This window comes from Podarcis muralis, chromosome 3 (genome assembly GCF_964188315.1).
Source record: "Podarcis muralis chromosome 3, rPodMur119.hap1.1, whole genome shotgun sequence".
Classification (NCBI taxonomy): Eukaryota; Metazoa; Chordata; class Lepidosauria; order Squamata; family Lacertidae; genus Podarcis; species Podarcis muralis.
Genome location: NC_135657.1, coordinates 25,577,377 through 25,593,598, shown reverse-complemented (window position 1 = coordinate 25,593,598; position 16,222 = coordinate 25,577,377). Strand labels below are relative to the sequence as shown.

Here is a 16,222-nt window from a genome sequence, read left to right as displayed (position 1 = left end):
CAAAGGGACTTACTCCCAAGTCTGCATATGATTGCAGCCTTAGAAGGTGGCAGCAACAATATGACTCAGATATGAAAGTAGAAGTTTCAAAGGTAACTGAACCACAAATAACCAGGCCCCAATTTTGCAATTACTAGACCTAAGTTAGTTATGTAAATTTCAGTGATTCTACTCTGAATGGCACTGAATGCACTGTGTAAAACATACATAAATTGTAAGTTGTAAATTTTATATGCAGCTGCTGGGTCAAAGCATGGGATCTAAACCATTACTGTAAAGGCATTCTGTAAACAGAGACTCAATCATGAATTTTAGGCAAACCGCAAGAGACAGAATTGGATTCATTCATGGATACTGCCCCTTTACTTTTTTTTAAGAATGGCTAACAAGGTCAGCAGATATCCAAAAGGTTAAAAATGCCCCCTACTAATGGCCACCTTCTGTACATTTCCATCTTTAAGAATCCACTTGTGGACAATTCTTTGATAGATTGCCTCCTTTGGCCTATGAAACAACAGAACACAATGATTTACCTGCATATCAGGTAAACCAACTTTTGAAAGTATGAGTGAGGTTACTGGGTCTACTAGTGATCTTATCATAGAAGAGACAGAAAGAACACTGGAATTTGTGACGGCACATACAAAGGGCCAAACAAGGAAGGGATAGTTTTAGCTTACTCACAATTTTATGTTCTCCAGGCACCCAAGCAAGATCAAAAACAGCGTTTGAGTGAGCCTGCCACTCTATTGGGAAAATAAAAGCCTGTGTTAGTTCCAAACAAACAGCTGTTGAAAAACACTGAAACAACTACAATTTACAGTATTGTGTGCACATAAATTTCATACAAACACAACTTTCTCTGTGGTAGAGTGGTTAGCAGGAAGAAACCCCAAGCACAGAGCAATGCATATAAGGTATGAAGGAGGTGGCAAGGAAATAATCATCCTCTGAAGTTTTGACTTGCCATCAACCAAGTAAGAAAGCAGTAATGGAGGCAGACATAAGAATTACAATGAAAGGTATGCTATGCTACTTTTTAAATACTGAAGTTCTTGTTCCCAATAACTGCCAGTTATTTAATCAGTCAAAAACACTTTTTTTTTACTGCCTTTATCAACTAATTCAGCTCATAGTTCCCATCAAGGTTTCCCTTTTACCTCTAAAAATCCCCTTGTTACTTTTTTGTGTGTGGGTGTCGTAGAGCCTAACAAATCCTTCTTCATTTGCAACGGCAAGTACATGCTGCACATCTGGAGCTGGAAAACAAAGCAGCATTTGTACATTTGAAAACATTTTTTAAAGTGCTTTGGATAACATGCCACTAAAGATGCAATTTAACAGCACAAAATGTCAGGATAAAAATGTTAAGTAATCACAGAACTAAAGTAAAGTAAGAACATATATAAAATAATGTATCACAGCCCTGTTATTTTATTATATGGCAACATAGAGATACTTCTACAGTATAAATAAGTAGTCATAAAGATTGGTGTGCATCTGTACTGGAATTGTTATAAACATGTTTTTATTGCTAGTTGTTTTACCACCTTGGGTTCATATGGGAGGTAGAATGGGATATAAGTTTAATAATAAATAAATAATAAATATAGCCCCTGCAGGTTTATATGAAAGGCCCAAACATTACAGTATAGCCTTTCTTCACAGAGGAGTTGCTCCAGGCCCTTGATCATTTTGGTTGCCCTTTTCTGCCACACTGCAATGTTTACAGATAAAATTCCCCCATACCTGTTGAAAAGGTGCAGCCAAAAGGAGGAACTGGCATTCCTGTTTCTCCATATGATGCATGTTCATCTCCTTTAGTACACTGATAGCACTCCAAAAGGTGGTTTAAGGAAAACCTTGGTGGGAGACCTGGGGAAAAATGATTTTTGGAAAGATAAGCAGTGTTCGAAACTCAGATATACAAGGTAGGAGCCAAATGGCTCCTTAAACCAGGGTTACAGTCGCCAAAACGGAATGCCTGGTTACCATTTTTTGGGCCAGGTAGCTTGAAAATTGTATTTTTCAATACAATTTTTTGGTTCCTGAAATTAATTCTGATTGTGCAGATAAAATACAATGAATAGAATTCTACTGCAAAGAATTGAAAACAGTCAAGATCCAAGGATCCCCAGGCATGCACCACCAGATGGAGGAGATATCAGATGACATCCTGGCACCCGGGCATCTTCACTTGGTTGCAAGTGGCCGATTGTTGCTGTTTAGTAGAGTCCGACTCTTCGTGACCCCATGGACCAAAGCACACCAGGCACTCCTGTCTTCCACTGCCTCCCAGTTTGGTCAAACTCATGTTAGTAGCTTGTTAGTAAGTGTCCGATAGCCATGTGCAAAATGCTTGATGATTTTGAATGCTGAAGCTAAGTACCAAAAACTCTGCAAACAAGTTTATAAAACTGCAGCTGACATTTATGCTGCCCTCAAATCTACTATTTCACTGGTTCTGAGCATCATTCAAATGGTCCATGGCACGTCCACGTTAAATAAGTGTATTGATTACTAATTATATTTTATTGCTTCTTTTATTTATTATTTAGTATCTCCACTGACTGATTTCTGATACTGGACACTCCCAAGATAGGTTAAGCTGTTGTCTGGAGTTAAATAGTGGAGGGGGAGGGGAGATGAGGAATCAAGAGCGCTGCATGTTAAGAACAGATTCCCCTGCTTAGTTTTGAAGCTCACTGGGTGATCTTGTGGGAAGGCTTGCCCTGCATGGCATAAAGTATGAGTCCTTTGGAGAAAATGTGGAATTAAAAAGATACAAATTTATTAAATTGATACACTGCCCTTCATCCAAAGATCACAGGGTGGTTTACAGCATAAAAAATACATGAAAACACATAAAACAAACAAACAAGCACATTTAAAAGGCCACTGATTGTTTAATTAGCCAAAGGCCTGGAAGAAAAGGAATGTTTTTGCTTGGTGCCTAAAGACATATAGTGAAGGCACCAGGCGAGCGTCCCTGGAGAGAGCATTCCACAAATGGGGAGCCACCACAGAAAAGGCCTGTTCTTGTGTTACCACCCTCAGATCCTCTCGCAGAGGAGGGACCCGAATGATTGTAGGGTCCTGGTCGCCTCATATGGAGAGAGGCAGTTCTGAGGCTTCAGAATTCAAACCTGCACCTTGAACTGGGCCCAAAAACTGGCAGCCAGTTGCTGTCGGCACAGGCTTGGTGTACAGTGGTACCTCAGATTAGAGGGGCTTCAGCTTACAGACTCCGCTAACCCAGAAATAGTACCTCAGGTTAATAACTTTGCTTCAGGATGAGAACAGAAATCGTGCGGCAGCGGGAGGCCCCATTAGCTAAAGTGGTACCTCAGGTTAAGAACAGTTTCATGTTAAGAACGGACCTCCAGAACAAATTAAGTTCTTAACCTGAGGTACCACTGTAATTTGCTCCAGTTGTCTTGCCCTGGTGAGCAACCTGGGATTAAGTTCTTAACCTGAGGTACCACTGTACAGTACTTAATTCATTCTGGAGGTCCGTTCTTAACCTGAAACTGTTCTTAACCTGAAGTACCACCTTAGCTAATGGGGCCTCCTGCTGCTGCCGCGGCGCCGGAGCATGATTTCTGTTCTCATCCTGAAGCAAAGTTCTTAACCCGAGGTACTATTTCTGGGTTAGCGGAGTCTGTAACCTGAAGCGTATGTAACCCGAGGTATCACTGTAATTTGCTCCGGTTGTCCTGGTGGGCAAACTGGCCGTTGAATTCTGCACCAACTGACGTTTCCCAACCGTCTTCAAGAGGCAGCCCCAATTAAAAGGGGGGGCTCAAGGCAGCACTCGAATTAAAAGGGACGCAGAAGGGGCCTGACCCGCTTTCTGCAAAGGGGAAGCGCGTGGTTTGGCTAAAATTAGGTTGGGGTGAAGAAAGGGGCTGTATCTCCCTCCCCCCCCCGCCATGACTGGAGCGCTGGTGAAGCGGCGCAGAGGGAGACGTTGCCTCAGATACTCACCCCGCGGCCCAGCCTGGCAGCGGCGAACGAGAGAACGGCACAGCATGGTAACGGCGGCCGCAGCGCACACTCCTGCCCTTTCCCCGCGCAACGACCACCGGGAGCAAATGAGCGGCCGGCCCCCTGCTTCGCGACGCTATCTCCCGCCAGCCCGAAGTACGCGCCAAAGTCGCCTCGCGCGTAGCCATTGGATAGCGCAGAGGAATAGACCCCGCCTCCTGCTCGTCATTGGCTTCTCCTTTCCCACCGGCAAGGTTGAGGCCACGCCTCCCGCCGGCTATGAAATTGTAACAGGCACGTCTCTTCCATCAACACGCATGCGCGACAGCGTCCCGCAAACTCTCACGTTTCATTCGGCCGCTAAGGGAGCGCGACTACGACACGCGTGCGCACTAGAATAGCGGAGGGGAGGTTCCACCGCGCAGGCGCAGCTGACAGCCCGGCGTCTGCACATGCGCAGTGAATGGCCGTTAAAGACTGGAAAGAGGGAAGATAAGCGCGTGTGCGCGTCTGTGTGGTGGATAAGTGCCCTCCTCCCCGCCCCCTCCGGGCCTTGGCTGCCATGGCCTCTGCTTCCAAATCCTTCCTCGCCGATGCCGGCTACGGGGAGCAGGAGTTGGACGCCAACTCCGCCCTCATGGAGCTGGATAAAGGTAAGTCGAGGAGCGGCGGCCCCGCCGCCGAGCGAGATGTGCGCATGCGCTGATAGCGGCGCGAGGAAGTCCCGCCCCTTTTGATGGACGGTGGGGAGTTTGAAGGCGGGTTTAGGTTGTGTTTAGATGGTGTCACAAGCCATGCATGGGGATCTGTGAGACGATAAAAGCAACATAGAGGCTTGTTGCTCTCCGTTTAACAGTGTCATCCTGTGCAGAAGTAAGGCCCGTGGAGTTCAGCGGGTCAGACTAGGAATGTGTGAGATTGCAGCTTTCTATTGTGGCACTTTAAACTGTAACAGCAACAGTTTTATTATAACGTACTTTATGATAGCCCATTACGTGTGGTATAATCAACCTTCGTACACTCCCTGGCAAAATCTTACACAGAATTAGATGTGTAGTGGTTGTTTAAGCGGGGCTGCTGCCTGCATGGTAACAATCAAGATTTCAGCCACTTAGCCATCTACAGGGGGACGTGGGTGGCGCTGTGGGCTAGGACTTGCCGATCAGAAGGTCGGCGGTTCGAATCCCCTTGACAGGGTGAGCTGCCGTTGCTCGGTCCCTGCTCCTGCCAACCTAGCAGTTCGAAAGCACGTCAAAGTGCAAGTAGATAAATAGGTACCGTTCCGATGGGAAGGTAAATGGTGTTTCTGTGCACTGCCCTGGTTCGCCAGAAGCGGCTTAGTACGCCGGCTCCCTCGGCCAATAAAGCGAGAGGAGCGCCGCAAGCCCAGAGTCAGCCACGACTGGACCCTTTACCTTTAGTCATCTACAGATAAGGCACCCAAGACGTAATTATCCCAAATGAGTTTTGTATTTCTTCATCCCACCTAATGCAATGTGTCCACATGCCACGAACAAGATGCCTGCTTCTTCCATGGCTGCAGAGCTCCATTTCACAGATAACACAGTCGCCCAGTGGAATTTGTTGTTGTACAGTAACAGCTGTTATGTCTGCACAGGTATACCGGTGTTCCAGATGGAATGATACCTTCCTCCCCCTGCTCTATTCTGAGGGTTTCCCAATACCCTCCCGAGCCAATATGTGGGGGGGGGGGGCAAGGGATGGTGGTGGGGAAAGTCCTGTTGCTTAAGTGGAAACCCTTGCTCAGGGCTCCCACTGACAATGTTCATTCAGTGAATCCTCCCCTCCCCCCCCCCCCGCCAGCCAAAGTACTTCACATGGTAGATTGTTAAACTACAGAATTCACATCCACACAGTATGTTTACGGCCATCATTTTAGATGGCTTTAAAAGCAGATTAGACAAATTTATGGAGCATACAGTTTTCAGTGGCTACTAGGCTCTGTAAGGAGGAAGGGTAGGATATAAATAAATTTAATTAAGAAGCCATTTTTAACACTTCTGCAAGCTTAAGAGGCAGTTGTGGAACATGAGCTTGGAGAGCAGTATCGTGCCTGTTTCTTGCTAGTAGGCTTCCAATAGGTATCTGGTTGGCCACTGTGAGAACCTGATGCTGGACTAGGTGGGTACTTTGGTTCAGTCTAGGAAAGCTGCTTTTATATTGCATGTCAGTTTGCTTCAGTTTTTAAAAGTCCAGAGTTTTTAACTGCTATGGTGGTATTCTTTGTCACAGGTCTCCGATCTGGCAAACTGGGGGAGCAGTGTGAAGCAGTTGTACGTTTTCCCAGACTCTTTCAGAAATACCCATTCCCAATTCTAATTAACTCAGCATTTTTAAAGCTAGCCGATGTTTTCAGAGTGGGGTAAGTAAAATTAGTTTGTTCCCGATTCTTAGTGTTCAAGAAACTGGTGTTTTCAATTCAAAGTACTGGCGATGACTCTTTAAAGCCCTTTTATGGTTTGGTGCTAAGATACCTGAATTACCACTATCTCCCATATGAATGTTGCTTGCTCAGTAAGGGGGTCCTCTTGCATGTCTCAAAGATGCCCGTAGTGGATTTGGTGTCCTTTCCCCCATTCTTCTTGATCTTCTTTCCTGTTGCATGTTTAATTTTGCTGCTTCTGTGCCTTTAAATGTTATGTTGTAAATATTTGATATTGTTACATTGTTTGTACTTATGAACTGCTAACTGCCTTAGACCTTTCTAAGAAAGGTAGGGTACAAATGTTGTAGGTAAATAAATAAAATTTGTTTTAAAACAGAAACAACTTCCTGCGGCTGTGTGTTTTGAAAGTTACTCAGCAGAGTGAGAAGCATTTGGAAAAAATCCTGAATGTGGATGAGTTTGTGAAAAGAGTTTTCTCGGTTATTCACAGCAATGATCCAGTTGCTCGAGCGATCACACTCAGGTATGCATGCTTAATAATAATAATAATAATAATAATAATAATAATAATAATAAATTTTATTTGTATCCCGCCCTCCCAAGCCGAAGCCGGGCTCAGGGCGGCTAACAACAATAAAATAGTACAACATTCTACAATCATTTCACTATAAAATTAATTCAAATCAAATTGATGGCAACCAGTTCTGTGAAGATTGCCAAAGGAGGGAGTCAGGCTGTGCCCTGACCAAAGGCCTGGTGGAACAGCTCTGTCTTGCAGGCCCTGCGGAAAGATGTGAAGTCCCGCAGGGCCCTAGTCTCTTGTGACAGAGCATTCCACCAGATTGGAGCCACAGCTGAAAAAGCCCTGGCTCTAGTTGAGGCCAGCCTAACCTCTCTGTGGCCTGGGACCTTCAGGATGTTTTTGTTTGAAGACCGTAGGTTCCTCTGTGGGACATAACCAGGAGAGGCGGTCCCGTAGGTACGAGGGTCCTAGGCCGTATAGGGCAAGAACCTGCCCAAATGCTATATTCTTCAGAGTACTGTCAATGCAGTAAATGCAGGGCCAATGTACATAGGAAGTTGCCTTATACCGAGTGAGGATATTGGTTTGTGTAGCCCAGTACTATTTATTCTGGCTGCTAAAATATCTTTAGGGTTTTTTTCCATCTCTGCTAGGAAGTAAACTAGGGAGTTCCTTCACAGATGTGTTCTTTCAGAGTTCTATCTGCCCAAGTCTTGAATTTATCTTGTTTGTCATGCATAGAATGGAATAAACAAAAAAAATTCCTTCCAGTAGCACCTTAAAGACCAACTAAGTTAGTTCTTGGTATGAGCTTTCGTGTGCATGCACACTTCTTCAGATACACTGAAACAGAAGTTGCCAGATCCTTCTATATAGTGAGAAGGTGGGGAGGGGTATTACTCAGTATTTTTTTATTTTTTTTACTATGGCAGACCAACACGGCTACCTATCTGTAAATAGAATGGAATGTTCACATTTTATTTCATCTTTACAAAACACTACCTGGATGGCTGCAGATTTATCTTGTAGGCATCCTCCTCCTTTATAGTAGGTTCAGTCCCTCTGTTTTATTTTCCAGGATGTTAGGCAGTATGGCATCCATAATTCCAGAAAGGAAGAATGCACATCACAGTATTCGTCAGAGCTTGGACTCACATGACAATGTAGAGGTTGAAGCTGCTATCTTTGCTGCAGCTAATTTTTCTGCCCAGTCCAAGTAAGTGGAACATCTGGTGTAATTCCATCTTTCCTGAATGTTCAGGCAGTACTTTTCAATTGCATAATGCTTTGCCTGTATTATCTTAGTAATCCTTACAGCAGTCCTAGCAGGTAGGTCAGTATTATTTCCCCCATCTTGTAGATGGGAGGGCAGCCGAGTCTGCTTTAGATCACCAATTTAGTGATTTATACATTTTCATGGTTTTAAAAGATTTTTATTTCACTGTCAATCACCCTGAGAGCTAAGATGAAGAGGGGTATATATTAAGAAAATTAATAAATAGTGAGTTCAGGAAGGGGCCAAGATATAAACTAGGGGCCTCCTGGTTTGTAGCTCAGGCTGCAATTCTGTGCACATGTAGCTGGAAGCAATCCCTACTGAACTCCGTATAACTTATTTGTGCTGTATAGGTTTGTGCTGCATACAGTTATGCTGTTAGTTTTCAGCCATTGTGCAACTCTAGCTTTCACCTGCAACTTCTCTGTATGTGTACATTTCACATTCGTTTTGCTTACCCAGATGTGGGAGTCTGTTTCTGTAGTTCAGTTTGTATGACTGATTTATCCTGCTTCCCCTTCTTGTTCTTGACAGAGATTTTGCTGGAGGGATTTGTAACAAAATCAGTGAAATGATTCAAGGTATGTACATTTTATCTAACAAATAATGAAAAGCAATAAAAAGATTTTGATTTTGTTAAAGGTTATTGTATCTTAAGTAACTATTCTTCTGAACTAACCATTCTTTTCTTTTAAAAAAGTGAATCTTTTTAGTTGTTGGAAGTTGCCCCTGCATTCAGTTGGCCCTGAATTCGATGCTCAATTTCAATACTTGGTGTTAAGAATGCTTTTTCTGTCTTCTTTCCATAGGATTGGATTTTATTTTGATCTGGCATGCAGTGTTTTTAATGTTGTCTGTTGAAAGCGTAGTACCTTATTTTAGAAGGTGGTGCTATGCAATAGAAACTTTCTTTGACATTTTCATTTATTTTTCAAATGTTGGTTATATGATGTGGGAAAGCAGCAAGATGCTGAGCTGATTTGGAATTGAATACAACTAGCATTGGATATTGTCTTTTTAAAATTGTCTAGATGAATCTAGTATTTAATTTCACACTTAAGTATTTGTATTATTTGTTAGTGCTATATGAAGTGATATCTGTGTCCATGGTGTGTGGTAGAGTGCCATAAGCGAAAACGACAGGTCTGCACTTTGAGGAGCTTATAATCTAAATTTCAAATGGAGTGGAAGGGATTTTTTAAAATAATAATAATAATCCAGCTTGCATGGTCCTTGTTCTGTGACTCTAGTACTGAAATTATTCATATTATTTTTATTTGCCCCAGAGCTCTCAATGTTCACATTTTATCATAGGCACACCACGTCACCCTGAAAGGTATTTTTCTTTTCATGTACTAGGTTTAGCCACTCCTGTAGACTTGAAGCTGAAGTTGATCCCCATCCTGCAGCATATGCATCATGATGCCAGCCTGGCCTCCAGTGCCCGCCAGTTACTCCAGCAGCTGGTGACATCCTACCCTTCTACCAAGATGGTCATTGTTACTTTACACACCTTTACCTTGCTTGCTGCCTCCTCTTTGGTTGACATTCCCAAGCAGGTAATATTTTCTTTGAAGTGCTTAGTGTACTCAAGTAAAATTGTCATGGTTCAGTTGAAGGGATCGTATTCAGCAAGACTTCATAGGCTTCATCAGGCCTTTCCCAAATATTTCAAGCCTATCTTGGAAGTTGTAAGAACTGGCAAGTTGTGTTTTTTAATTTTTAGGGGGGGAAATATGTAAACTAAGATTTTTAGGTAACCCAAGGTCTGTACCACATTTTGTGTCCATACTTCATTTGTGCAAGATTGCAAAATATCCAGATCCTGTCTGCTTAGATGGTATCATGGTGAGTTTACAGAGCCATCAAAAGCTGTATGTAATTAAGAATTTTGATTGCTTGTTGAAGTTTCTGAAAGCTTTAAGGTTATCTCCAAATGTGCCCATGACAGAAAGCTATTTGATCCAGCGGAGGCTTCCGTTGGTGAAAAAGTGGAGATGCTTTTCATTTATTTGCCCTTCTTTCTTTTGCTCTTCCTTGCTCATGCAAGGCATTCTTTTGGAACAATATGTTGGTGGTGCAAGGAACTGCAAGAGAGAGGGGGAATTTATGAAAAATCTCTTCCTTTCGGTTAATTCAAGCCTCTGCTGAAGCCAGGAGCTTTCCATCAGTGGAGAGACTCAGAATCAACCCTTCATATTCAGGCTTCTCTTTTTATTTGCTTGTACTCGCATGCATGTTGAGAAATACAAGAAAGAAGTCAAAAGTAGTTTCATCTAAAACTTGCTTTCTTACAGATACAGCTCTTATTGCAATACTTGAAGAATGACCCAAGAGAGGCTGTGAAGAGGCTTGCTATTCAAGATCTAAAGTTACTTGCAAATAAAACCCCACATACATGGAGCAGAGACAATATTCAGGTATTGTAAACACTATCATGCTTGTTTTGGAACTGAACCACTAGGCCTTCTTTCAGATAAGACCTGTCAAACTCTTTGTTGTTGACTTCCAAGTAGATCTGCTTAGCATCACGCTCCAGATGTAGGTCTCTGTTCATCATTTTAGAGATGTAACTTTTCGTTTAAGAGCTGATTTACTCACCATGTTTAATAAATAATAGAAGAAGCTTCTAACATTCTGCTTGGAGAAACCTCCCATCACTGCTCCTATACCCTGTAGCATCTCTCATAAAGTGGTGACTCTTCATCACACTCCTCAGGCGCTAAGGTAGAAAAGCTCTGTGCGAGGATTGAGGAACAAGGTGATGAGGTTTCCAGATGTTACTGGCCTATGGCTCTCGTCACCCTTGACCATGTTGAGTGGGACTGTTTTGAACCCAAAATAAAAAAAATTCCTTCCAGTAGCACTTTAGAGACCAACTAAGTTTGTTATTGGTATGAGCTTTTGTGTGCATGCACACTTCTTCATTTTTGAATCCAGTGACATCTGGAGGGCCACATTCACCAAGATCACTTCACTAAGGTCATTTTTCAAGCATGTAATAGACCAATCTTCCGTAACCAGTGTGGTGTAGTGGTTAAGAGCGGTAGTCTCGTAATCTGGGGAACCGGGCTCGCGTCTCCGCTCCTCCACATGCAGCTGCTGGGTGACCTTGGGCCAGTCACACTTCTTTGAAGTCTCTCAGCCCCAGTCACCTCACAGAGTGTTTGTTGTGGGGGAGGAAGGGAAAGGAGAATGTTAGCCGCTTTGAGACTCCTTAAAGGGAGTGAAAGGCGGGATATCAAATCCAAACTCTTCTTCTTCTTCTTCTAACAGTAAATTGAGTTTATGTTACGCTCCAGTTTTTTAAATGTATGGTTTTTATTGTATTGTATTTTGGTATTTGCTTCTCTGTCCGTTGCTTTGTGAGTCATTCAGAGAGTTCCTGTTATGTGGCAGTTAGATAAAAGGGGCCAATAAATATTAAATAAAAATAATCATTAGCAATTGGAAGGCAGTCTAGAGTAAGGCATCCACAGATCACCACCCACTTGCCACTCAGTCAGCTGTACCCTTATAGCAGATTAAAAACAGCCTTTTAGCCTTAGCCAGCCATACCTGGTTTCAGGAGTACAAGTGTTACCAGAAATGCACTTTGGCTTTGGTGTTAATTTGTGTCCCATCTTTTGATGGGAGTCCCCACAAGCAGCCCACGGCATTAGTAAAATACAAGCAGAAGACGTGTGCTTTGGTGTCTTTTCCCTACTTCTACCCTTCTTTGTATGTTGATTACCTGTATGTGCCAAAAATATGAACAAGGATGGTCAGATAGCAGTAATAGAAAAAGTAGAGAGATACAGAAACCTGCTAGGATGGAACCATTTCTGCCGGGAAAGGTTTACTTGGAAGAAATGAAATGAGAATTTGTGAGGATTCTGGTGATTGGTTGCTTGGACTATAGGGAACTCCAAGCTTGCTTTGTCTTAGGAATCCAGGGCTCCTTTGCATTGTGTGTGTGAGGCAGGGGGCAGAGGCTCAAATCTCCAGGCTATTCATTCTTGTTCAGTTTTGCATTCTTGCCTGCTCCCTCGATCCCTGCCTTCCTTGATACCTTGCCCTTCCTAGAGCTGGAACCTAGGACATCAGTGTATTTTCCTGGAGTATTGTTCTATAAAGATTACAAGTTTTCCTTGGGAGCACCAGCCTGTTTGTGTTGAGAAAACCTTTGATTCTAGGGCTGGGGCCTGCCAGCAAGCCCTTGACAGAACTGAATTTTGCAAGATAGAGAAGTGCTTTAAAAATGCTTCCCTGGGGCAGTGTCAGAGCCTTCTGATGCATTTGCTCACACTGAGTAATTAAGACGTTACGTTCCTTAACATTTGCAGGGCTTGTACAGAAAGTGGGCAGGGCAATATGATTTGTGGTGTGTCTGCGCTTGGATTCCTATGTGTGGCTCTGGCAGCCTCGCCTCAAAAAGTTGTACAATTAGGAAAGGTTCAGAAAAGGACAACCAAGATGATCAGGAGGATAACTCCTTTCTTAGGAAAGGTTACAGCATTTAGAGAAATGACATGATGGAACTTTGAGCATGGCATGGAGGAAGTGGGCAGAGAAAAGTTTTGCTCCTACAAGAAGTAGTGACAGCTTTAGACAAATTCATGGAGGACAAGACATGGAGGCAGTTTGCTTCTGAATACCAGTTGTTGGGAGTTGCATGTGGGGAGAGGGCAGTTGCATTTGGGTCCTTCTTGCAGGCTTCTCATGTGTATCTGGTAGGCAACTGTGAAAATTGAGGGGTAGGTGGGCCCTTGACCTGATCCAACAGAGCTCCTCTTCATTTTGCTGCAGATTTGCTTTGCCCAGTGGTTTCCCATACTATATTCCGGAGTTGCATCACAGTTCAATGCAGCCAGCCACCTTCTCTTCCCTGGACTTATGCATTCATGGGTGCATCGCTGAATTTGTCGCAGGAAAGCAATTGAGCCATTTATTTTTCTCAGAATGGAATTTTCACCCTGCTCTTAACAAATTCACCTTGTCAGTTTCTGTGTAAGTTCTGGTTCCGCCTTTATTCTGATCAGATCTTTAATAAAGAGTTTTGATGGATTGCCTAGTTAACAAATGAATCATTTTTTTTTCCAAATGCAGCTTTTGATTAAATTTTTACTCTGGATTGACTTTTTCTTATTTGGTAAATTAATGAAAAAATGCAGCGAGCCATGCAATAACATGTCAGCAGCTTCAGGTGGCTTGACACATCATAAATGATAGTGGGGCTTAGGCAATTTGAAGAGAGTTTAGTTGTTGTCCAAATTATCCTTTACTGCAGCCAGCTAGAAGTGGCTGTTTCCCACTTACTTGTCTGTGAGCTGCCCCCCCCCCCAAACTATCTGCTGAGCTGCTGTATTGTCACAGCATGTTCACAACTATTCAGGAAAAAGCTGGAGCTTTGGAGCATCTTCTGTAAAGGAAGTAAAAGGTCAATTTGGCTAGAAAAAAATCCCACTTGGAGCTTAGAGACAGAAGGTGTTAAGTGTGTGTTTTGGGGGGAGGGAGAGACTGAGACATGGGTGCTGGGAAGCAGGAAGGCTTGGAAATTGTCTGAAAAGGGCCAAGGACCTGCAGAACAGAGTTCAGAGGGAGAGTAGCTGAAGCAAGGGTAGAAGAAGAAGTGAGCTGACAAGTAACGTGGGGCCTACAGATGAAGGAGGCCAAGTCTGAAGTTCAATTAAGAGGGAAATGAAGAAAGGGGAAGCTTAACCTAGGAAGCTGCCTTATGCTGAGTCAGGCCATTGGTCCATCTAGCTCAGTATTGTCCGCACTGACTGACAGCAACACTCCAGGGTTTCAAGACAGGGGTCTCTCTTATTTCTACAGTGGTACCTCGGGTTACATACGCTTCAGGTTACATATGCTTCAGATTACAGACTCCGCTAACCCAGAAATAGTACCTCGGGTTAAGAACTTTGCTTCAGGATGAGAACAGAAATCGTGCTCCGGTGGTGCAGCGGCAGCGGGAGGCCCCATTAGCTAAAGTGGTGCTTCAGGTTAAGAACAGTTTCAGGTTAAGAACGGACCTCCAGAATGAATTAAGTACTTAACCCAAGGTACCACTGTACTTGGAAATGCCAAGCATTGAACTTGGGACCTTCTGCAACCCAAGCAGATGTTGTACTACTGAGCTACCACCCTTCTCCTTCAGCTGGAGGCAAACCTTACACAGGACCCAAGGACAAGGAGAGCTTTGTGGTGTTTGCATAAAAGGAATTTGGAAACTGAAGGGGTCACGGCTAGGGATCTGCACAGCAAGTTCAAGAGCTGGAGTGTGCGTTTGAACTAACCGCCCAAGTCTCTAGCTGTAGGCCTCTCTCATCTTGTAAACATTAGAGCATTTGTTGGGACAGACTACCTGTTTAGATGAGCACTGTTTTCATTTTGTTCTATTCTTCCGTGGCTAATGATGTGAAACAAAGGTACATGTCAGCTGCAGTGTTCTTTAATATGGTTTTCCTCCTTTCAGCCATGCTCAGTGATGCGTTGAAACGTTCTAGCAAGAGGTGTTGTGATACAGACAGATGGTGGTATTTTAAATCTCTGCTATTTTCAGTCTAAAGTCAAAGGCTGGAGAGAGAAATAATTGGTGGTGCACCTTCTGCTGACAACCCTGTTTTGCTCTCCCTCACTCCTCACAGTATTGAATTCTGTCAGGTGCCCCTGCTCTGTTCTGCAGAACATTTTGATGGCTCCTGATCCCATGATCAGGACACCGTATAGTGTGACTTGGCTCTTGTTTCAGTTGTCATTGATCAGAAGTGTTCTGCTAATACTGTTTTGCATGTAAGGTAAAGGTAAAGGTACCCCTGCCCGTACGGGCCAGTCTTGACAGACTCTAGGGTTGTGCGCCCATCTCACTCAAGAGGCCGGGGGCCAGCGCTGTCCGGAGACACTTCCGGGTCACGTGGCCAGCGTGACAAAGCTGCATCTGGCGAGCCAGAGCCGCACACGGAAACGCCATTTACCTTCCCGCTAGTAAGCGGTCCCTATTTATCTACTTGCACCCGGGAGTGCTTTCGAACTGCTAGGTTGGCAGGCGCTGGGACCGAGCAACGGGAGCGCACCCCGCCGCGGGGATTCGAACCGCCGACCTTTCAATCGGCAAGCCCTAGGCGCTGAGGCTTTTACCCACAGCGCCACCCGCGTCCCTGTTTTGCATGTAAGCCATACTAATTCTACTCAAGATCTGTCCAGAAGAATGAGGTGGGGAACAATGTCAAAACATGTGGGCTTTTAGCACTTTGTAGAACTGTATTTGTTTGTTTAAATTTACATCTTGTTCCTTGGCCTCTGTGGTAACTTCTGTCTCTTACATCATGGATGTTGGCAAATTGGATTTTAAAAAAGCAAAATAATATTAGAATTGGAGCGCTCTGGAACTTGACAAAGTGTTTTATATTATGGATGGATGTTTTGTATTATTTTATTCATACTATTGCCTAATACGAGTTTGTCCTGGCCTTCGACTGGAACAATAAGCTTAAGAAAGGAACTGAGTGCAAATACTCATGCAAGTCTTGGAAAGCTGAATTTTCATTTTATTTTGGTTAATATGAAGAGTTAACAAAGAAAGGGTCATGAGAGAATGAAAACATACGGGCTGAATATGTGGGATATGACACACTTTATTATTTGAATGTGCTGCTGAGTGCTGAATTTGAGCTAGGGTTCAAAGCTGAGCAAATATAACCAGCTCCCATAGATCTGGGAAGAAGGTAGGGCCTGGGCAATTTGATTTTGTGTCTGTGACACGGAAAGAGGGATTCCTGCCTTTGGTCACTATTCTGAAGTTTACTGAAGATTTATATCACTCTTGCAAAATGTCAATAATGTGGTTTCCTGATAAAAAACTAGAGGAAGTGGTAGGAAAATGTGAAAGATGACTACAAGTCTTTAACTTTCCTATAAGGTGTATTCTGACTTCTGAGATCAATGTAGTATGGTACTGTATTACCTATTTTAGAAGACAATGGCAAACTGAGTGATTTACAGTGGTACCTCGGGTTAAGTACTTAATTCGTTCCGGAGGTCTGTT

The 16,222-nt window shown here is 43.5% G+C and overlaps 2 protein-coding genes across 4 annotated transcripts in view; one reads left to right on the top strand and one right to left on the bottom strand.

Moving 5' to 3' along the window:
* DTL (denticleless E3 ubiquitin protein ligase adapter) overlaps nucleotides 1-4,324 on the bottom strand; it is a 31,342-nt gene extending 27,018 nt beyond the window's left edge. The window contains exons 1-4 of the mRNA XM_028724702.2: nucleotides 3,988-4,324; nucleotides 1,750-1,875; nucleotides 1,161-1,259; nucleotides 685-746 (exon numbers count right to left, since the gene is read on the bottom strand). Of these exons, the coding sequence (XP_028580535.2) occupies nucleotides 685-746; nucleotides 1,161-1,259; nucleotides 1,750-1,875; nucleotides 3,988-4,033 (333 nt within the window). The 5' untranslated portion in view covers nucleotides 4,034-4,324. The remainder of the gene's footprint in view (nucleotides 1-684; nucleotides 747-1,160; nucleotides 1,260-1,749; nucleotides 1,876-3,987) is intronic.
* A 115-nt stretch (nucleotides 4,325-4,439) lies between these two features.
* INTS7 (integrator complex subunit 7) overlaps nucleotides 4,440-16,222 on the top strand; it is a 45,114-nt gene continuing 33,331 nt past the window's right edge. For 2 of the 3 annotated variants that reach the window (XM_077925562.1, XM_077925564.1), the window contains exons 1-7: nucleotides 4,440-4,640; nucleotides 6,241-6,370; nucleotides 6,771-6,917; nucleotides 7,996-8,133; nucleotides 8,728-8,774; nucleotides 9,553-9,752; nucleotides 10,491-10,613. In XM_077925562.1, coding sequence (XP_077781688.1) covers nucleotides 4,550-4,640; nucleotides 6,241-6,370; nucleotides 6,771-6,917; nucleotides 7,996-8,133; nucleotides 8,728-8,774; nucleotides 9,553-9,752; nucleotides 10,491-10,613 — 876 coding nt within the window. In that variant the 5' untranslated portion in view covers nucleotides 4,440-4,549. The remainder of the gene's footprint in view (nucleotides 4,641-6,240; nucleotides 6,371-6,770; nucleotides 6,918-7,995; nucleotides 8,134-8,727; nucleotides 8,775-9,552; nucleotides 9,753-10,490; nucleotides 10,614-16,222) is intronic. The other variant, XM_077925563.1, reaches the window with a different exon arrangement.